This window comes from Equus asinus, chromosome 14, assembly GCF_041296235.1.
Source record: "Equus asinus isolate D_3611 breed Donkey chromosome 14, EquAss-T2T_v2, whole genome shotgun sequence".
Lineage (NCBI taxonomy): Eukaryota > Metazoa > Chordata > Mammalia > Perissodactyla > Equidae > Equus > Equus asinus.
In genome coordinates, this window is record NC_091803.1 from 42,446,648 (window position 1) to 42,469,399 (window position 22,752).

At 52.0% G+C, this 22,752-nt stretch overlaps 1 protein-coding gene across 3 annotated transcripts in view; it reads right to left on the reverse strand.

The window, feature by feature from the left end:
- Positions 1 to 978: 978 nt before the first annotated feature.
- The window catches only part of ABAT (4-aminobutyrate aminotransferase), an 88,986-nt gene continuing 67,212 nt past the window's right edge, over positions 979 to 22,752 (reverse strand). For all 3 annotated transcript variants that reach the window (XM_014849953.3, XM_070484948.1, XM_014849954.3), the window contains exons 7-16: positions 19,221 to 19,301; positions 18,481 to 18,573; positions 17,937 to 17,999; positions 15,511 to 15,574; positions 14,881 to 15,029; positions 11,910 to 12,047; positions 10,920 to 11,087; positions 9,613 to 9,759; positions 5,213 to 5,324; positions 979 to 4,207 (exon numbers count right to left, since the gene is read on the reverse strand). In XM_014849953.3, the coding sequence (XP_014705439.2) occupies positions 4,086 to 4,207; positions 5,213 to 5,324; positions 9,613 to 9,759; positions 10,920 to 11,087; positions 11,910 to 12,047; positions 14,881 to 15,029; positions 15,511 to 15,574; positions 17,937 to 17,999; positions 18,481 to 18,573; positions 19,221 to 19,301 (1,137 nt within the window). In that variant the 3' untranslated portion in view covers positions 979 to 4,085. The remainder of the gene's footprint in view (positions 4,208 to 5,212; positions 5,325 to 9,612; positions 9,760 to 10,919; positions 11,088 to 11,909; positions 12,048 to 14,880; positions 15,030 to 15,510; positions 15,575 to 17,936; positions 18,000 to 18,480; positions 18,574 to 19,220; positions 19,302 to 22,752) is intronic.

Sequence of the window (22,752 nt, forward strand, 5' to 3'; positions counted from 1 at the left end):
AGGTCAGGACATCAGGACCACTAAAGAGCCAACTCACGTCCACAGGTGCTCCCTCAGCATCTCTTCTGTGCCTCCCCATAGTGCTTCTGCCCCGCAGCCCATTCCAGTCAGTCATCAACTTCCCACCTCAATCTGTGACTGAGAGAATCTGATTGGTTTGGGGTGGGGCCCAAGCGTTAGGATTTTTTAAAAAGCTCTTTAGGGCGACTCTGAAGTGTTGAAAGTCCTGTCCTGTAGCTTTGGATTCTGTGCTTTTCTTTCCCTCTCCATCCATCCCATTATTCTAGTCAGGCCACCGGGTCATCTTGACTGTAAGATTCCTGGCTGGTCTCCCTGCCTCCCTGTCCTTCACAGTGGGCACTCAGGACAATCGTTCCAAAATGCATGTGGGATTACCCCCTGCTCCAAGCCTTTGGCGGCTCCACCACTGCATGAAGGCCCTCGGATCCGAGCCCTGCCTGTTTCTCTGGTCTGGTCTCCCTCTCTGGGATCTAGCAATGCTGAACATGCTAGAAAGGCCCACCTCGCCCTGCCTTTGCACTTTCAGTTAGCTATCCTCTCGGGCTGGAATGCCTTCCATCCCACCTCTGGGTCAGTGGAGCTGCTCCCGCTCAACCTTGAAGATCAAACTCAGGGCCTGACTTCCACCCCACCTGGGGCCCATCCTTTGCACAAGTACAGCATCCAAGGTCTTCCTGTATCCTGGTCCTTACCCTGGGTTGCTGTGACCTTTGCCCCACTATAAGGTGAGCCAAGGGTAAGGTCCACGCCTTGTCCATCCCTATCACGTGGTATGTCCTTGACGAACTCACAGTGTGAGTGGCCTCACAGTGCTTCCTGAGCCCAAGGCAGACTTATGCAGGTAGAGCATTCCCCAAGACATCCCTAAGAGGTATACAATAGGTGCTTCATAAGTGCTTGTCAAATAATTACTTAACAAAACCACTTCCAACCAAAAAGGCCACATTCACTCCAATGTTTCCATTATAAATGTTTTTTTTTTTAATTCAAGAATACTGATTAACACAGGAAACATTTAATTCATGGAATTGTGCATATGGTCATCAGTTACATTGTGACATGTTAATCTCTTTATCATTTATTGGCACTGTCAACAGAATACTGTAAACAAGATCACTTCATCTGCGTAAGTGGGCGATGCTCCTAGCGATGGTTTTCTACCATGAGCTGATATATATATATAGATAGATAGGTATAGGTATATCGATATATTAATGTTGTGCACAATTTTGCATGGTTACTGAGTGTCAGTAAAAATTATTAAAAAAACACCCATTTATAATAAAATTGAGGATGTGCTAAGACTTGCTAGTACTGGACCTTATTTTCTGTAAAAGTGACAAGGCTTACTAGAGACGTTGACTAAACTCTATGGCACTAATGTGTGATGGACTGACTTCCAGACTGTGGGCCACACAGCTTCTTCATGGTCTCTGCCCTAGACAGCGACCCGTCCGCTGGGCTCCCTATGTTTTCATCAGCCTCCTCCAAGCTTCTATGATCTTGAGCTCTGCCGAGAATTTTCTCCTTGAAATTCTTCCAGCTATACCCCACCCCCAGAAAGAGGATGCCTCAGGAGCTCACGATGCCCCGAGTCAACAAGAACTTGTGGATAAATGGCTTAAGTTTTCTGAGAAGTAACTTCCCTTGGCAAGGAGTGAAGAAGTCTGGAAATGACTTTCCAGACAAAATGATTGCATTTTTCTGCCAGTGCCCCGTGGGGAGAGAACAAAATTTTGGAGCCACTCTCTCCACTGAAGGGAGCCAAGTTTCTGGTTGTGCCCCGGCTTAAAAACCTTCTGGACTCCAGGAACCTTATTGAATGTTTGCACCCAGTGCTGAAGTTCTCAGGAGAAAGAGTCCTTATGCCAATAAATGAGTTATGGTTTGGTTTGCATTTTGGCTGTTTGTTAAATAAGGCCTTGGATGTTGGGATATTGCCTGTGGAATCTGGATCCCCAGGGAAAGGTGTGAGACCAGGAACTGATGTGTCTTGGCACATACTGTTCCCTTTCTGCCACTCTTCCTTGCCTTGTCTGCTTGGCGAACTCTTGCTCATACTGCAAAACCCTGCTTAGACATCACTTTCTCCTTGAGAGCTCCTCTGACCCTTAGGTGGATTGGGGTGCTCCCTCGGGTTTCCTGATGTTCCTACACATTATCTCTGTCACAGCACCTGCGACTCTGCTTTAAGAGCCTGTTGTCCCCAGTGGGATGTGAGTCCCTGGAGAGCAGGGACGGTGTTCCATTTCACCTTTGTATTCCTGGTGCTTAGCACTGGGCCTGGGACACAGCAGGTACCTCATGGAAGTTTCATGAATGAATGATTGAATAAATAAATGAATATATGAATGAGTAAAACCTTGCAGGGAGAGGCCCACAGTGCCGTGCAGCCGGCCGTGGAAATGGCCTTGAGCACGGCAGAGCACCTTCTTAAAGCAACCGTGAGCCCGGACTTCGAGAACGCAGAGTGAACCGAATTCACGGATCTGCCCGCGTGTCTCCAACCCGTCAGTGCCTTTCGTTCCCAACAAAAATAGGTGGATGACCAAGTCTGCTGAAGGGTGGAAGCAGAAAAAAAAACCACTTTGAGATCTTTGGATGATGAATTATTAAAAGCGCAAAGTACTCATCGAGAGCCTCGACACGCCCGTCTCCCCCAGCAGTCCACCAAGGCACCAGGAGACGGGGCGGCTTCTTTCTGGACAGAGAATACAAGCCAGACTTTCTGCCTCCACCCACTAATCAACACTTCATCGCTGTAGGACTAACAATGCCCCTTTGGGGAACATTTGAGGTCAAGTCAGTTCCAAGAATGCCTTGCCTCCAGCACAGATCCTTCGTCCCAGCCAGAGTCCAATTAAGCCTTGAGCCTGTGCCCTGAGGCATCCTCACTCGTGTCAGAAAATCTCTGACTTGGAGTGGCCAGGACAAGGAAAGCATCTCGAACCACCAGACTGTTTCTTCCCTCTGGTGCCTGTAATTCACGACGCTTCCCTCCAGAAGAAACCTCGTTCGGCAGTTAATGGCCTCTGGTGGAACAGCAGAGCTGTTTCCGCATCTGCTCAGAAGTGGACAAAGGCGGATGAGCAAGGATGAGAGAAAGAGCCTGCGGGATGCAGGGTCCGTGAGTCAGACCCCAGAACGTAACTGCGGGAGGGGGAGGAAGGGGCCCCCGAAGCCCCAGCCCCTGGGCTCCTGCCCCCTCCCTCTCCCCCCCACCCCCAACTGCTGGGAGACTGGCTTGTGCTTCTGATCCTTCAGCTCCCGTGTGTCCCCGCGGACGCTCAGGCTGCGCCTTCCTTCCACAGAGGTCTAGGCTGACATTTAACAGGAGGGAAAGAGTCTGGGGAATGGGGACGGTGAGTAAGAACCGTGGGTGACGCCGCAGGTGGTTCTCCCAGGGCAGAGCCCCGTCAAGGACAGGGTTCACAGTTTAGAGAAATCCCCAGATGCACTGAGAGGTGTGGCCCAAGTCCCAAGGAGGCCAGAAGACCCCCTCCCACACCCCCTGGGTCATCCTGATGTCCTGCTGTCCTGCCTTCCTGTGCTCTGTCCTGTCCCTCCCTGAACCGACCATGGGACGTGCTCAGGGCTCCAGGGGCTGGTGAGGGGTGAGAGCGTGTTTGCTGCAGAGGGCGAAGGGAGCCAGCACCCCCGATCACAGACTACTACAATGAAAGGGATGGAACCCACAAGTCCCAGCCACCAGTTCTAGAGCAGGTGTCATTCCCTTGACTGGCTTCCAAAGAAATTGTCAGGGTCAAAGTGGACAGATACACGGCCAGGACCCGCGTGGGCCGTCCTGAGACTACGTCCAGGGCTCAAGCAGAATTTCTGGGCTTCGACCACTGTGCCGCACCGGCTCTGCAGGGAGGAAAACCCAAGCCAGCCCCTCGGCCCCTCCTCTCCCACCGAGCCCCCAAACCGTCCCCTCCCCACCAATAACCCTCTGGTTTATGCATTCGCCTCTGATACTTTAAGTGAAAACATGAATTAGGCAAACTAATCAATTTGACAACTGTTGAATCAGGGCTTTCTCGAGCGCAGGGGGAACGGCTTCTTTACTTGAAGTCGGCTAAGATGTCGCTGAAAATATTGAGGAACAGGTGCGCGTGGTGATCCCTGAAGACCAGAGTGGGTCGGAAGCGAATGGATCTGTCGCCACAGCCCCCCAGCACCACGCCTGGAAGGGAAGGAGGGAGGGCGGTCAGGGGTGGGGCTCACACATCACCCACAGTGAGGGCCGGCTGCCCTCATCAGAACATCCACATCACTCCTCCCATCCAGGCACCTGCCCTCCATCCACCTCACCCATCCTGCTCTCCCCTCCCTCCCTCCTTCCAACTTTGCACGCCTGCTCCCAGGCCCCTGCACTGGGTCTGTCGGAGAGAAACCCTGAGAGAAAGGCCTTGCCTTTCAGAAACTCGTGATGTGGTGGGGAAAGGAAATAAGTCCACGTTCTGTAAGATAGACCTTGTGCTCGACACACAGGCGGTGCCCAGATCTACCCCACTTAAAACTCACCCATGGCTTCCCATAGCTCTCAGGGAAAAGTCCAGAATCTTGAAGCTGATCCACAGGGCGATGCGAGGTGGGCCTGGCCGCCCCTCCCCTGCACCAGCCCCTCCAGTCTGTCACATTCCATCCTTCCGCTCTCTTCACCTCCGTCAGCTCCATCCTGCCTCAGCTAATTGTGCACGTGCCTCCCTCTGCCCGAAATGCCCTTCCTCTCCTTCTTCACTTGGCCACCCTGTTCATCTGTCAAGACTTACGGTAACATGCCACCTCCTCCAGGAAGCCTTCCCTGATTTCCTGGTCTCGACACTTTTCCCAGCTCTCCATGCCTTAGCCCCTTTTCCTCCTTCCTAGGGTTCATAATTGCAACCGTCATGTACAAAATAGTCCCTTTAATGTCGCCCTTCCTGCTAGACTGTAAGCTCCTTGAAGGCAGGGCCCCCATGGCCATGTTCATCATTGGGCCCCTCTCCAGGGTTGGCCCACTCACCTCCTCCGTGAATCTCTCTCGAATGAGTAAATGTATAAAGAGAGCCCGCTGGTTACTTTCCCTTCTTTCAAGAGAGCACATTCAGGGTATTTTCAGTCCCATGTACCACCTGTTCCCCCACCCCGTCCCCCCAGGTAACGTGGGACACCGAGGACGCTCAGCTTCCCCTCTTGGCTGCCTTACCTTTGTTTCTGGCTATTACAATGAGTTTATTTCGTACAGATTCGTCTGGAGTGTCGAAGGAGCAGAAGGTGCCTCGTCCCCTCACTCTGCTGATGAACTGGGGGTACCGGGCCTGCAGTGGGGAGACAAGGCCGCGTCAAAGCCCGTCACCTGTGTAGCAGCCGGCTCAGTGGCTGTGGTTGCTCGAGCACTCCTGCCCCTGGTCCAGCCTTTGGGCCTCTGTGTGGACTGGCAGGACCAGCGTGGGGTTCAGAGCTGTGGCTCTGGAAACCTCCAGTCCTGGGTTCAAAACCCGGCTCTGCCTCTTTCTCACAGCACAACCTTGAGCAAGTCACTTAAGGGGCCTGTGCCTCAGTTTCCTCTTTTGGAAACTGAGGGACGTAAATGCTGTTGACCTCAGTGGGCTGTGGTGAGAACGTGGTGAGACGAGGTGTCTACGTCAAGCCCTAAGCCCAGGGCCTGGCGCTCGGCAGGTGCTGGACAGATGTCAGCCATGTCCATTAGCAGCTCTTCTTCTAGAAAGGTGGTGGTTCTTCCAGGAGAAAAAGAGCTTGTCCTCACTCAAGGCTTGGGGTCTGGAGTTGTACTGGGTTCACCGGTATCCCCCTCCCCAAACGCATGTCCACCTGGAAACTGTGAGCATGACCTTATTTGGAAATAGGGTCTTTGCTGATGTTATCAGTTGGGTTCAGATGAGGTCATGCGGCATTAGGGCAGGCCCTAAATCTAACACTGGCGCCCTTATAGGAAGAGGGAAATCTGACGCAGAGACACGTGCGCAGAGGAGGAGGCCACGTGAAGACGGAGGCAGAGGTCAACAAGCCAAAGAATGCCGAGGACGGCGGCAGCCACAGCAGCCGGGAGAGGGGCTGGGAGGGACTGTCCCTCAGAGCCTCGGACAGAGCCGAGGCTGCCGGTGTCTTGATTTCGGACGTCTGGCTTCCAGGACGCCAAGAGAATCAGTTCTCGTTGCCTTAAGCCACCCAGGTTGGGTGACCGGTGAGAGCAGCCCCAGGAAGCTAACATGGTCACTCAGAGCAGAGGCTCTTGGTCCCTCCCCACTGTCCGCTGTCCACAAACGAGGGCCTGGATAACCCCGAACAGCTTCCGGGTGCAGGGGTGGAGACGGCAGCAAGTGTCCTGGCATCACGGCCCCTCGGGGGAAGCTGGGGATGAAGCCATCTTCCGGGGATCGTAAAGGCCCCATGTGCATGCCGGGCCCCGCACCAGGCTCTGCCACGCAGGATCTTGAGTCCTCACCCCACCAGGGAAGGGGACCCATTTTGGTCTCCACAGGTGGGGCAACTGAGGCTCAGAAGTCACTCCAGTCCTCACTCTACTCCTCCCTTGCACGTGCTGACCAGCTGGGAGCCAGCAATTTGCACACACTCCTCTCTCCCTCCAGAGCGGGTGTGGGGAGGCTTTGAACAAGGTCTCAAACCTTCAGACACCCCTTGGGGCCCCTGTGCCACACACACACACACACACACACACAACGTCAGGCTAAGGAACTGTTCACTTGGTGAATCAAGGCAGGACGCGGGGCTCCCTGCCCCCTCCTCCCTGCAGGCCTCCAGGCCTGCGCATCCACAGCCTCCCTTTTCTCTCGCCCTTCTGTCTGCTCATTGTTTGAGGGCATTTCTGTAATCCTGCCTCCTGGCCTATAGCTTTTTAAGGCCCTGGTGGAGACCCCAGCCCCTCCCATCCCTTTAAATGAGCCAGCTTGGGGCTCCCAAAGCAAGATGCCAGTCTCTGGGACGTTTCCACGGAACCCTGTTTGTGGCCCCATCCTGTGCATGGAACTCACTTTGGGAAACACTGTCCTCCACACCCCTTCTCAGGGCCGGGGCCTCAGTCGGGGCCCTGCAAGCTGCACGTCCTCCAGGAGCTGCCCTCACGACTGAGGATGGGCGGCAGCAACTGGGACACTTACGAGACCTACAGAGAAAACATCGCTGGCCTTCCTTGGGGCTGGGCCTCACTTCTCTGGGGGGGGGTCTGACTTCACTCATGGGGTGGGAACCCCGTTTCTGCTCTCTGTTCCTGAGCCACACTGCCAACTTGCAATGTGACCATGACTCACCCGTCAAGCGACACCTCATGCCGTCTGAGCCTCTTTGCTTCTCTATCTCCCCAGCCCTCCTTCTCTGTGTCCCGCCCAAGCCCCTTGCCAGGCCGTGAACTCTGCCTGTCACTTCTCATCCCAGGAGCCTGGCGTAATGCCCAGCTCACGAGGAAGGCCAGCCTCGGTGCGCGTGGACCTCGTGGGAAGGCCTCTCAGCTCAGGACAGGGAGCAGCCCGCATTCACGACAGCCCAAGAACAACCAGAACCCACAGTCAGCACAGGCCATCACCGCAAGCGGGCTGGACGTCCCCGAGGGAAATCAACGCGGTCTGTCACTTCTCCTGTTGGCCTGGCTGGTGGACAGTGAAGGAGGGGCCCGAGCCTGACCTTTCACATGAATTTCAGATAAATGACTTATAATTTTTTAGCCTAAGGATGTCCCAAATGTTTCACGGGATATTCCTATGCTAAAAAAAGTAGTTGCTGTTTTTCATAGTTAACTGGACATCCTGGATTTTAACGGCTAAATCTGGCATCCCTACTTGGGGGAGGGGAGCGGGTGGTCCCTGGAGCTCCTGACGGCCCTGTGTCTGGAACCAAGTCCTGAGCTTGTCCCCCCGGGCCTCAGACTTCTGAAATTTAAATGTAACTGAGAGTCTTGCTTCTTTTTTACCCCCTAAATGTAGTAACCCTATTCTGAAGGTTAAGGGAGATAAGGCACTAAACACAATGCTTGGCACATAGCAAGTTCTCAATTCATGGAAATTATTATTATTGTTGTTATTATTATAAGGTTCTTGATCATGTCAGAGAGGTAAACATTGGCAAAGAACATGGACTCTGAAGTCCACCAGAATCAGTTTCAAACCCCAGCAGTGCCACGTGGAAGCTGTGCAACTTTGCACAACTTAATGGCCCCTCCACACCTCTGTTTCCTGATCTGTAAAATAGGCATATAATGGTGCCTACACCCACAGCACTACTCTTGGACTTCAATGAGAGAGTGGATGAGAGCCCCTGTTACAGGACTTGGCATGTAGAGGGCTCTCAATAAATGGAAGCTGTTCTTATTATCGTCCCTCAGCCTTTCATCACCACGACCACCATCATCATCACCACAACTATCACCATCATCATCATCACTACCATCACCATAATTATTATCACCATCATCAGCATCATCACCACCACCATCATCATCAGCCTCATCAGCAGCATCATCACCACCATCACCACCATCAGCAGCGTCATCACCACCATCACCACCATCAGCATCAGCATCACCACCATCACCACCATCAGCAGCGTCATCACCACCATCACCACCATCAGCATCAGCATCACCACCATCAGCAGCGTCATCACCACCATCACCACCATCAGCATCAGCATCATCACCACCATCATCAGCAGCACCATCACCACCATCATCGTCAGCATCATCACCACCATCAGCAGCAGCACCATCACCACCACCACCATCACTCCTTGGCGGTTCTGCTCAGGTCATGGGTGACTGGATGCTTCAAGATCCTGCGGCAGGGGCTCTTTGTGACCAGCCACCTAGAGTAGGTCACCCCCCTCCCCACTCCTGGGCTGGCCTGGCCAGTCCTGGAAACACTGTGGTTCTGCCAGCAGCGCCCCTTCCCCCCAAATCTGGGAGAGCAACGTTTGTGTGTATACGGGGGCTGTCAGGCAGGGAGTATGCCATAACAAGGACAAACAATTATTCTAATAGAGAGCCGCACTGTCCAGTGGCCGTGGCCACATGTGACAAGTCCAAATCGAGATGTGCTGTCAGTGTGAAATGCACACCGGATTTCGAAGACTTAGTCTAAGAGAGAGACTATGAAATGTCACATTAATTACTTTCTATATTGATGGCATGTTGACATAATAATAATTTGGATATAACGGGTTAAGTAATCTGCATTATTAAAATAAATTCCACCTCCTTTTTTACTTCTAGTGTGTTTTCTAGAACAGTTAAGACACATATGTGGCTCGTAATATGCCCCATGGGACAGTGCTGCTGCAGAGCGATAAGCATGTAGAAGTCGATACAGAGGAGGGAGCAGCTGACACGACAGTGGGGATGACAGACGGGGAGGGTCTGGGAAGCTTCTCAAAGGCACCATGTCTGGCCTTGGTGTCAAAGGAAAGCCAGGCATTTAGGAGCTGGGACTGTGATGGATGGAGGGTGGGAAGACATCCCCTACAGAAACGGCACAGCCCATTCAGAACTGCCAGGACAGAGCACAGACGTGGCCCTGGGCCGCAGGAGCCAGGGATGGGCATCCTGGGAGAGCGGGGCAGGGCCAGGCGAGCGGGTACCTGGAGGTCCAGCAGCCCCGTGAGCAGGGCCTTCCCAGCATGGGCTGCGTTGCTCAGCAGGTCCTCCCGCTTGATGACGTTGATGACCTCAGCCAGCAGCAGGTTCTTGGACGGGTCCCCCAGCCAGGTGTTAAAGATCCGGTAAGGCTGGAATGAGGCACGGGTGTCGGAAGGGTTCACACACAGGCACATCCCACGGGGGCCCACTTCCCAGACACACCTCGTCCCCGTTTATGAGGAGAGAACCCAGCAAACACGTAGGAAGCGGCGGGGACGAGAACACGTCACGTCTCATTGCGTTCTTTCCATCGCAACAGCCCCACAGGTAGGCACCATCATTAGGGAGACTTGCTCACCCCGGGCCCCCAGGAAACCCCTCATTCCTGGGGAAACCAAGACCGCCGGCCCTTAGCCACCGTCACCCTCATTTCACAGAGGAGGAAGCTGAGGTTCTGGGGGTTAGGTGATTTCTCCAGGAGAAATACAGCCCATAGGAAGTGGCGTCGAGAGGGGATGGATGGCAGTCTGACCCTCAGAGACCACCCTCTTTATTCCTCCATGAATTACTCGGGGTATCAATGCAGCCAACCAAAAACACACCTCCCAGCCTCCTTTGCAGTTAGGAGTGGCCACATGACCAGATCTTAGTCGAGGGGGCCACTTTGTACTTTCTTCCTGCCTACTGCCTGGAATTGAGATGTGATGGGTGAGCTCCAGGAGTCATTTTGGACCAAGAGGTGAACGTGAGGGTGGAAACAACACACAGGAGTGGTGGAAGGAAGGGTTCTGAGCCTCTGATGGATGAGTGTGTGTGTGTGTGTGTGTGTGTGTGTGTGTGTGTGTCTGAAAGAGAATCTGTAGGTGCACATGGCAGTACAGCGTAGTGGTTAAAGAGCATGGGCTTGAATTCTGGTTTTGTCACTTAACAGGCTGTGTGACTTTGTACAACTTCCTTAAGCTCTCTGTGCCCGATTCCTCATTAGTAAAATAGGAGATAAAAATAATACCTACTTGGTTAGATTGTTGTAAGGATGAAAAGTATGCGAGGCGTATTTAGAACTGGGCCAGGCACAAAGCTATTAACAGTATCATTGTGCGCACAGAGGAAAATCAGAAGAGAATGGACTGCTAGGAAGTCGGCCCTGCAGAGAAAGCTGGGGTGATCATAACCATTGGATAGTTAAATTGATAAGAACTTAGAAAACCTCTGTGACCCGTTCGGTGTCCACTCAGCTCCTGGTTTGTGAGAAAGTGACGCCCCTTCGCCCCCCTCCCTGGAAAGGAGAGGGGGCGGGGTGCGCGCTCACAGCGTTGGGCCTGAACTCCTCCTTGTGGAAGAAGCCGCCGGTCATCATCTTCTTGCTGAAGGTCATCACGTCTGCAGGGTCATCCAAGCCCCAGTGCTCGTGGGCCCAGAACTTGCCGGTGCAGCCGCCGCCCGTCTGGACCTCGTCCACCAAGAAGGCACAGCCGTGCTGGAGAGAGAGAGTAGCCACCACGGTCGGCCAACCACGGATGCCTGACTCCAGCCAGGGTCCCTGCTTCCTGACCTGCAGACCCAGCCCGCGTCCGGGGGCCGTGCAGACCCAGACCAAACACTCCAGCAGGGCAGGTCCAGCAGAGCCGGATCTGGACGTTTCCTCAAACTGCTGAGCTGGCGCGAGACGGAATGTCAGATGCCCACCCCCGAAAGAAAGCACAGCAATGTCGCAGCTGGCTTCCATGCCTGAGCCAGACGACTCACTCAGTACCCCAGCAGCAGGGCCCAGGCCTGGTCCCCAAACCTCCGCTTCCCCGTTTGCTGGATGTACACATCACCAGCTGATTCTTTACTCAGCGTCTGTGTTGAAATCAGCTCTACAGAAAGGTCTGCAGCCTTTCTCTGCGAACTCACCAGTGGGACATGCCACTTATGTATGCAAACACGTTAAAACAAACACGATATTAACATAAATCTGTTCATTTGGCATCTGTTGAGTGTGGACCACACTGGGCTGAAAGATGAGGCGGCGTCTCCAGAAAGCACAGGGAGGAGGCGGAGGCCTTCCCAGGAATCTCCCGATTGGGAAGGTCCCTGACTAAGATGGCCAGTTGGAGGCCATCAATAGTGAGTCTGCAATAAGATTTTAGGGAGGAATTCCTTATCCTGCCCCCGACAGCGACTTCCCTATCTGGGAGGCCTCACGGGCAACCTCTGAACATCCAGGATTTTACAAGAACCCCGAAGCTAACCCTGTGCTCCGGGAAACCCACTGGAAACAGCCCGTGGCCTGTCCAACCCCACCCGGCACACTGACCTTCCTGGAGATGTCTCTCAGCTTCCGGAAGAAGTCGTCGGTCGCGTGGTTGTCCCCACCCTCAGACTGGATGGGCTCCACGATGATCCCAGCCACCGTCTTCTTCTTTTTCCGGTATTTCACGATCAGATCCTCCACCTGGATTCCAAAGAGGGGAGTGACAAGGGCTGGCAGAGGCTCTTGAGAGGCACCTGCGGGCGGACAGGTTCCAGGGGCTCCATGACCCCTGGAAGTTATGCGGAAGATGTGTGCGTGTGCACTTCCGGTGCAGACAGTGGATCCATTGGGAGCCACACGTGCGGATGGGAACATGTCCTACTTGGGACTGGTGCACCTGCGGGCGTACACACTGATAACTTGGGGCAAGTCATTTAACCTTCTAAAGGCTCGCTTTCCTGATCTGTAGGATGCGCGCACTGAGAACTCTACCCACCGGGGTCGTGGAGAGGATGGGGCAAGACGGTACAGCACGGTGTCCCCACAGCAGAAGTGTAGCTGCTGCTATCCCACCACATGATTGCACTGTTATACTATTATTTTTGTCGTTATCGGTATGGGAATCCTTTCTGTGCAGAATCTGAGATGTCTGTTTGTTTATACAACTGTTGGAAAACTCATCTCTCATGCTAGAAATCCCATCAGTGGTGGCGCGGAGCGGGGTGGGGGTGGGGGACGTGGCCTGACTCCTTGGACCATCCGAGAGATCTCCCGGGGTGAGGAGATGCCCTTGATTGGGGTGATGGTTACATCAGTACATCTATTTGTCAAAACTTATTGAACTAGATGCTTAAATGAGCGCATTTTACGGAATGGAAATTATATGTTAATGACGTTGAAGCTGATTAAAAAAAATTTAACTGTTAGCACACGGAGTAGTAGAGAAGCAACTGATTACCTCTAAGTGGATCTATTTCTTGACTTGTTCTAAAATAGGCATCATCTTATAGATAATTAAAGAGTAGTAACTGTGATACTTTATTAATATTTAATAATCATATATAATTTAAAAAACCCCAAACTATACACCTAGGTAGAGTAATAAGTGCAGTCTTTCTCTGTTATATGCAGATTTAAGGAAAAACCTTCCGTCTGGATGACGTGATTTGGCCTCAGTCTCCCCCAGTCGCCCCAAGGAAGCTCTGAGATGCTCTCGCTTTCAGAGCATAGTCTGGTTTGTCATTAGGTGGTTATTTTCTGATTTGTCCAGTGCTGTCTTTCCTACACTCTGCCCTCCCCAGTAAGATGGAGCCACAGGTGGCTGTGGAGCACTTGGAAGGTAGCTGGGCCAAACTGAGATGTGCTCCGGGTGCGAAACACACACCGAGTTTCAAAGATGTCACACGAAGAAAAGAACATAAAAATATCTCATCGATAATTTTTAAGTATTATTTTGGATTCGATAAAATGGTATTAAAATTAATTTCACCCATTTCTTTTCACATTTAAAAAAATGTGAGGGGCTGGCCCTGTGGCCGAGTGGTTAAGTTCGCGCGCTCCGCTGCAGGCGGCCCAGTGTTTCGTTGGTTTGAATCCTGGGTGTGGACATGGCACTGCTCATCAAACCACGCTGATGCAGTGTCCCACATGCCACAACTAGAAGGACCCACAATGAAGAATATACAACTATGTACCGGGGGGGCTTTGGGGAGAAAAAGGAAAAAAATAAAATCTTAAAAAAAAAAAAGTGACTGCTACTATCTCACTACTGGGTATTTACCCAACGAACTTGAAATCAACAATCCAAAGAGACTTATGCGCCCCTATGTTCACTGCAGCATTATTCACAATAGCCAAGACGTGGAAGCAACCCAAGTGCCCACTGACTGATGATTGGATAAAGAAGAGGTGGCATATGTACACAATGGAATACCACTCAGCCATAAAAAAGACGAAATTGTCCCATTTGCAACCACATGGGTGGTCCTTGAGGGCATCATGTTAAACAAAATAAGCCAGCCAGAGAAAGACAAACACCATATGATTTCACCCATATGTGGAAGATAAAGAAACTTACAAAGAGAACAAATTAGTGGTTACTAGGGCATTGGGGTGGAGGGTGGGAACAAGGGGTGAAAAGGCACACTGATATGGTGTATGACAAACAATAATGTACAACTGAAATCTCACGATGTTATAAGCTATTATGACCACAACAAAAAAAATGTGATTGCTAGAAATGCTGTAATGACATATGTGGTCTGAGTCGTATTCCTATTGGACACGGCTGTCCTAGACTCTGCTAGCTCGTCTCTTTTATTTACCTTTAAATACCCAGCACCTAGCACTTCGCTTCACACCCTGTAGGTGTTAAATATTAATTGATTTTAAAAAAAAGTGATGTGCTTCAGAGGCAAACCAGCCTCAACCTAGCCTTATTTGAGCTCAAATCCAAACCTGAAGAGTATTAGCAATTTCCACCCCCCCAGCAACAGAATCCTCCCACGTCTTACATGGAACCCCAATATACGGAACGGATCAAAGGGGCGCTGGTCTGGTTAAAGTGGAGGCATGGCGATGGGGGGCTGCCCATCCTCAGTCCCTCCCCCGCCCCCACCGCAACCCCCAGGGCGCCCACAGAAACCCCAGACTCGGGAAAAGATGGAAAAATGGCAGATGAGAGGATCCACGAAACCATTTTTTTTTCTGAGCTGCCCCATATTCTTTCCATAAACCCATTTTCTCTTATTCTACAGTCAGCGAAGCTTGCCCTTAGAGAAACTTAAATATACAGAAATCAATACCAGAAGTGGGGTGATGGACGCTGGGTGGCAAAATCGATGTGTCTCATTGCCCTTCCCAATGTGGAACACTTAGGGCACGGGGCTCTCTGTCCCTCCGTCCCTCCCAGGGACCGCCACATGGGCCCCAGATGACCTCTTTGTGTGTGTTCCTTTTCTCCCGGGCTAAGCCTCGGGATGGCGAGGGTCAGGGGCCGGGGGTGTGGGGAGAACCCGGAAGACCCGGGAGTTACCTCTTCTAGACAGCGAGCCTCTTCTTGCTGGTTCTCTTTCCCAAACTCTTCCAGAGGATATTTCAGCCGTGGGAATGGCGCGATGGGCCAGTCGAAGGACGGGATGTCGATCTTGTGAATGGCTTTGGAGTGCGTGGTCGCCAAGCAACCTGGGTCCAGCAAAACAGAAGAGCAGAGGGTGGGCTGGGGGAGGCGGGAGGCACAGGCTTTGAAAAGGAGACTGTGGGCATTTCAGGACGAGACGTTAAATGCCCAGGGAGGCCTGGCGCCTGCAGAAACGCAGTTCCTGTAACCTCCTGGGGCTGAAGCAGAACCCGTGAACACTTAACTGCGTGCGTGCGTGCGTGCGTGTGTGTTTTGCGTTCTGATTCATCACAGATTAAGCACAGACTTTGAAGGCACAAAGACAAGGGTTCCAATCCTGGCCATTTGGCCTCGGAATGTTCCTCCCCTTGCTGAGTCGCGATTTCCACACGGAGCGGGGAATAATAACCCCGCTCTGCAGGGAACGGGGCGGAGTCCACGAGTCAGTAGGTGCAAACCGCCAGCGTGAGAACAAAGGCAGCCTCGCTTTTGCTGTTTTGTGCTATTGCTCTAACGGCCACCTCGGGGCCACGCGGCCCTCCTTACCCATGGTCCTCCCGTGGAACGCGCCCATGAAGGAGAGGATGCTGTAGTCCGGGCACCCGGGGGCCTGGAACCAAGAGAGAGCAGTCGTCAGTCACGGCTGTAGGGACTGGGGGGCTGTGTGGTTGCCCAGCGCACCTGGAGGAGCACGAGGTCCATCAGAAGAACCGGGGTCCCTTCTCAGGCCCAGGTCACCACCCAGACCCCTGAGGTCTATATCCAGCCCCCAATGTTTTGTTTTGTGCATATAGTAAAAAAATTGTTCTTTAAATGAAGAGATTTCACATAAACATTGGAACTTCTGTCTTCTCACAAATTCTGCACCATTTGGGCCCATTTTTCTCAGCCGAGTCTGACAGCTGGGCGAGCACGCTGCCCCAGGCCCACCTTCATGACACCTTTAAGTCACCGGCTGTCACCTGCCGGGCTGCTGGGGCTGTTGAGTTTTCAGCCCCCGATCTACAAGCCCTTCACACACTTCTCGGCCCTCCCGGCTCCCGGCTGCTCCGGCCTCGACTGCTCCAGGTGGCCCAGGTGCTAATGGTGCCTACTGCCTCCCAGACGTGAGGCTGAGCCAGCACCTCACGGGAAACGCCCTAGGTCTTTGGGCAAGTCTGCTGGGCCGAAGCTGGAGGAGCCCCCTTTCCCCCATGGTGGCTGCCCCCCGGGCTCAGGAGGGGTGCATGAGCTCCCCACCCCACCCAGCCCCTAGGGAATGGCGCTGCGGCTGTGTTTCCTGACGCTCCATCCAGCCAGGGCAACAGATCCATTTCCAGCTGACTCGGGCAGAAGGGCTGGGGACACTGCAGAGGCCACCAGAGTGGCCCCGAGTCTCTGGGGGTTGATACCGCATTTCCTCGGGCTGGCTGATCTCCAATGGGGTCTCTGAGACCCCTGGGAAAAGCTCCAGGACCTCCCCCCACAAACTCCAGGATACCCTCTTGTCAGTTTCCTTTGTTCGCTCCTGGTTATAAACATGATACACACACATCATTGCACATATTGTGATGCAGCCACTTAACATGAGCAATGAGATCTAAAAACGTCGATGGAATAGGATGTCCCTGGATATCAGAAGAGAAAGAGGTAGGGCAGGATCCATTTTTTTCAAAAAATGGTTAGAAGGAAAAAGAAAAAGCTTCAGTTTTTGTAGGTTTGTATGAACATGGAGAAAGGTGTGGATCTATTGCCAATAAGAGGTGGGATTAGGGAAAAAAACTAAGAAAGCATAAAAGAAAAAAAATAAAAATCTCACCACCCAGAGGCAACCCTTTGTAAACACGTTAGCAGGATTTCTTCTGGCAATTTCCTCTGTATTTATTTACATGGGTGAGAGCACAGTGTCCATACAATTTACATTCCACTGTTTTCACTGAATTATAGCATGCATGTCTCCGGGCCAAGAGAACTCCTTGGTCATGATTTCTGCTGCAGAATATTGCGGATGTAAGTAGTGGATAACTGAGCTCAGTGGCTCTTGATTCTTTTGTTTTTAAGCAGCAGACACTTCCGTCTACATCATAATGGGATCCCATACGTGAAATGGGGTAGGCTGGGCCTGCTCTGGTGAAGCTGGCTGGGGAGCTTGGCCTCCACTCTCTTGGCCTTCCCTGCGGCCGTACCACCGCTGTCCCCAACAGTGGCCTCCTTGGCACCTCTGGGAACTCTGGGCACTTCTGGTTCCATCTGGAACCCCTACCCTTAATTCCCCTTTCCCTGTTACTGGATAGATTGGTGGTTTCCAGTCTTTTCTGGCTATCGTCACTGTAAGCACCAACAGGGTGAACACTCCTGCACATAACATTTGTGTTGACATTTTGGATTTTTCTAGAGAATACATTAAAGGCCTCCTTGGGTGGGTCAAATTCAGGAAGCTGTCCTGGGAAACTGATGAGCACCAGTCAAGAAGAGCTCCTCTTGGCCTTGATACCAAGGGAACAGACTGGGGGTCAGAATGCTTGGGGACCCCTTGTTATGGACCAAATGTTTGCATCCCCCCAAATCCGTATGTCAAGGCCCTAACCACGAATGTGACGGTATTGAACCTGGGGCCTTGGAGAGTAAAGGGGGTTGGATGAGGTCATGAGGGGAGGCCCCAGATGGAGTTGGTGTCCTTTAAAAAAAGAGACACAAGAGAGCTTGCTGGCTCTCTCCCTGACGTGGGAGGACACAGCGAGAAGGCGGCCGTCTGCAAGTCAGGAAGAGAGCCCGCCCCGGAGAACCAGTCAGCCAGCACCTTGATCTTGGACTTTTCGCCTCCAGAACTGGGAGAAAACATACATCTGTTGTTTAAGCTGCCCAGTCCATGGGATTTTGTTATGGCCAACTATGACAGCTTCCTATTTGAGAAGAACAGTGTCCGTCAACCAGCGTCAGATTGGGGGGCCGTGGCAGCCCCCCAGGGACCAGGTGGAGGGCCCTGCACTCACCTGGTTGATCATGCACGTCTCCAGCTCCTCTTTGGAGAAACCGGTTTGACCCCTTTCTTTACTCTGACCAAACAGAAGAGAACAAAATCTCAGAGACCCTCTGGGGCAGGAGGGGGCTTCAACTTTCCACTCAACCCATATTGAGTCCTGACAACTAGGGAGTCATTCTCAAGAGCTGGTCTTATACGTCGGTCACTACACTTCTGTACTGAAGCACAAGATGGTTAACGTACTTGCTATGAAATCAATAGATGAATATAAGGTGTGTTACTATTCCATTAGCAACAATGGAGATCTGCTGACATGGTACATGTCATGCCAGGTAAAACGGAATAATTACAAAGCCTCCGCCCTCTGCACCATACCCCACTGGGATGTTTGGAAGGCCCCGTCCAGGCAGTGGCTCCTGGGACTTCGATCATGGTCTCTGGCCAGTTGGGATGAACAGGTGGACAAGGAGTGTGTGGCTGGGCGCTGGGGAGCCTCGGCATGTGTGTGTGTGTGTGTGTGTGCACGCGTGTGTGCACTCACGCCCCAGCCTCACCCGGTACCACATGAAGATGGTCTTGAAGGCGTTTTCATTGGAGCAGGAGCCGCAGGCCATGGTGATGAGCTGGGACATCCCTTTGGGAGCCACCTGCAGAGAGGGAGACAGCTGTGGGCCCAGCTCCGTCTGGACTCCCCATGTCCCCGAGCGGGAGCTGTGCCTCTGCAGGGGCCACACGCTGCGCCTTGAAGGCTGCGGGGGGAGGAGGGAAGCTGGGACGTCCCGGAAGCAGCTGGACTGGGAGAGTGGACTCGGGCTGTTTGGGGCAGAGGAGAAGCCCTGGAAAGCCCTGGGGCTGGAGGGCAGAGGATAAAACGGCGAAGAAAAGCCCAGTCTGTCCCTCTTGATGAAACCACCACCCCGAGACACCCACATTTGACAGGTGGGAAGCTGAGGTTCCAAATGACCTTAATCGTAATAACTAACACCAAAATGTCAGGGAGGATTCACGAACGTCTGCAAAACTCCTGTCATGGGACAAACAATTTCTCCCGAGCTCCCTTCTTCCTGCATACAAGAAATCCCTTCTTTTCCGCAAAAGGAAAAGTAAAAACACTCTTTATGAAAGAAACCGCACAGAGAGCCGGATCGAAGTAGAGATACCCCTTTCTTAATCATTAGGCATCTCAGTCCACCCCGTCCCCTGCTGGTACCGCCTCCAAGAGATCAGACAGCCCCTCTGTGGGGCTGGACCATGGAGGGGCCCCAACCACGGCAGGGAGTCCCCCGAAACTCACCGAGAGCAAGGACTCGCGAAGCTTCTCCACAAAGTTCTCGGGGGGCAGGATTCCGAGGGCAGGTCTGTTGATGAACACGCTCTGCAGAAAGGCCGGGAGACACACGGTGACCCCTTGGGCCTGCCCCAGCCCCCTGCCCACCAGGGAAGCTTTTCACAGTGGACGCGTTCACACAGGCCGGTGTGGGTAGGACAGCTCCTCCTGCACTTTGAGACACGGCCACCAGGATCGCTCTGGGCTTTTTAAAAAAGTGCCCATTTCTTGGTTGTGCTATGGCGCTGTAGTTATACACGATGCTACCATGGGGGGAAAGTGGGTGAAGGATACAGGGGTCCTCTTTGTAATATTTTTTTACAACTTCCCCTGAATCTGAAATTTAAAAAAAACCCGTCAGGGGACCAGCCCTTGGCTGAGTGGTTAAGTTCGTGCGCTCCGCTGCGGCGGCCCAGGGTTTCACTGGTTTGGATCCCGGGCACCGACGTGGTGCCGCTCATTGGGCCATGCTGGGGCGGCATCCCACATGCCACAACTAGAAGGACCCACAACTAACAATATACAACTATGTGTTGGGGGGCTTTCGAGAGAAAAAGGAAAAATTTGAAAAATCTAAAAAAACCTGTCGGAATGGCTAAAAAACAAAAAATGGGTAATAACAAGTATTGGGGAGGATGGAGAGCAATTAGAACTCTCAGTCACGGCTGGTGGGAATGCAACATGGTGCAGCCACTTTGGAAAACAGTTTGGGAGTTTCCTATAATGTTAAACATACACACACCCTACACAACCCAGCAACCCACTTCCAGGTACTTACCTAGGTGAAGTGAACGCGTGTCCACACACAGGTGAATGCACGCGCATGTTTACAGGGGCTTTTATTTTTAGTTGCCAAAAAGTGGAAACAACCCCGATGCCCTTCCACTGGGGGAAGGGTAAATAAACCGTGGGACATGCACACCATGGAATACTACTCAGCAATAAAAAGGAATAATCTGCCGATGCACACAATAACATGGAAGAAGATGGAAGAACCTCAGAGTCACGATGCTGAGAGAAGAAGCCAGAATCGAAGGGTCACACCCTGGGTGGCTCCATTTATAGGACGTTCTGGAAAAGGCAAAACTATAGGGACAGAAAACAGCTCATGGCTGCCAGGGGCTGGGGTGGGATTGACTACAAATGGGCTCGGGGAATGTCTGGGGTCATGAACTGTTTGGGTCTGGGTTGGTTTTAATTGTGGTAAAAAAGGAGTAACATAAAATTTGCCACCTTAACCATTTCAGATGCACAGTTCAGTTGTGTTAAGTACATTCACATTGTTGCGCAACCATCAGCACCGTCCATCTCCAGGACTTTTTCATCTTGTGAAACGGAAACATTGTACCCGTTAAACAGTAACTCTCCTTTTTCTCTCCCCACAGCTCCTGCCAACCACCATCTTCCCATCTCTATGAATTTGACGACTCTAGGTGCCTTGTACAAGCGGAATGAAACAGTATCTGTCCTGTTGTGACTGGCTTATTTCATTTAGCACAATGCCCTCCAGGTTCATCTATGTTACAGCGTACGGCAGACTTTCTTTCCTTTAAAGCTGAATACCATTCCACTGTATGGCTATGCCACATTTTCTTTATCCATTCATCTGTCGATGGACACCTGGGCTGCTTCCACCTTTCGGCTATTGTGAATAACGCTGCCACGAACACGGATGTACAAATGTGTCTGGATGTTGACAGCGACTATATGACAATGCTTTTGTCGAAGTTCAAAGAACTATACACTATAAAGGATGGGTTTTACCGCATGTAAATTATACTTTAATTTTTCAAAAACATGGGGGGAAAAAGTCGTTAAGAAGCTGTAGCAGCTCTGGAATTTCCAAAGAGAACAGTGTGTAGCGCAGCCCTGATGGCCTGGCGGTTAAGGTTTGGCGCTCTCACAGCTTTGGCGGCCCAGGTTCGCTTCCCAGTCTTGGACCCACACCACCCGTCTGTCAGTAGCCATGCTGTGGTGGTGGCTCACATGGAAGACCTAGAAGGACTTACAACTAGGACTTAACAACCATGTACTGGGGGGCTTTGGGGAGGGAAAAACATGTAACAGGGTGTAGGGGGCAAACAGATGAGGGAGCTGGTTAAATAGAAGGGGCTGAGTACGAGAAAAGCAATGTTAGAAAAATTGCTTGTCTATGTTGAATTTTTTTTCTTCTAATTTTGATAGTTGGGGGTCCAGAGAAGCGTTTCCCTCTGCAAGGACACCACCACCAGCGTCTGAGGCTAAGCAGACGCTCGCTTCTGCTTCCCGGGAAACGGTAGGGGGCACTGAGAGGAACTCACTCGTCCCAGGTGGGTCAGGCCGGCCCTGTGACTGCGGCCAAGGGAGCCAACGCCTCCAAATTTCAAAAGAAAGGGAAACGCAGATTTTAATGTGAGATGGCCCCATTTTAAAATGCTGGCCAAAATTCTCTTAAGACAGCCTCTGGCCGAGGGACAGGCCCACACTCAGGTGGCTGAGTTCTTGAAGAAGACCAGCCCGCGCCTTGCTGGCTTTCAAAACACAGGCATGGCTGTTAGCCGCCCACGTGATGGGGTTGGAGACACATGCAGGGCCTACGCTCCCAACCTCCCCACAGGCTTGTCCTCAAATACTTTCCTTAAAGCAAAGAACACGGATAACTTTCGATTCTGGAAGGGCGCCGACCACCGCAGGTTTCACCCACGTGGGGTGTTGCTGTTTGTTAGGAGCCTGATGATATTTTATACTCTGATCTGGCTATTTCCAGACTTCCTCTAAAGAAACGATTTCAAACGTGGAGAAAGGCTATGCATTCAGTTACTTGTGTAGCCTTGTTTATAACAACAAAAAGGAGCAACACTCTAAACGCCAACATTAGGTTAAGTAAGCTAAGACACTAACTCAAGATGCTGTTATGTGGCTGGTACAATGGTGATGAAAAACGTTCCAATTTTACAGCACGGTTCACTCTCGGTGTTGTACGTTCCACGGGTTTTGACAGATGCATAAGGATACGTGTCCACTCTTATAGAAAAGACACAAATGGAAATGGAGATGGAATGAGCAGAGCCGTCCTGGCCCTGAGGTCCAGCTGGGCCCCGGGGCAGGAAGCGGGAAAAGGCCCAGGGGGTCTGTACAATGGATAAACAGCGAGCTCACCGGGAAGTGGATTTGGATAACAAAAAGGGATTGTGCTACGTGCAGGGTGGCATCCTGGATGGGGTCCTGGAAAGAAAAGTGGACGTGGGTGGGACACTGGGGAAATCTGAATAGTCTGTGGTATGTAACGTAGCAACGTGAGTCTCAGTTTTGACGAGGGTGCCGTGGAGAGGTGAGTGTCGGCTCTGGGGCGACTGGGGTGAGAGGCAGACGGAAACTGTCTTTACAACTTGTCTATAAATCTGAACCTCATCCAAAGTAAAAATGCTTAGTTAGAGAAAAGACGGAGGATTGTAGTGAGCCCAGGATTAGGGTCGTCTTGGGCTCTCCCTCTCTTGGACATAATCAGTGTAATAACATC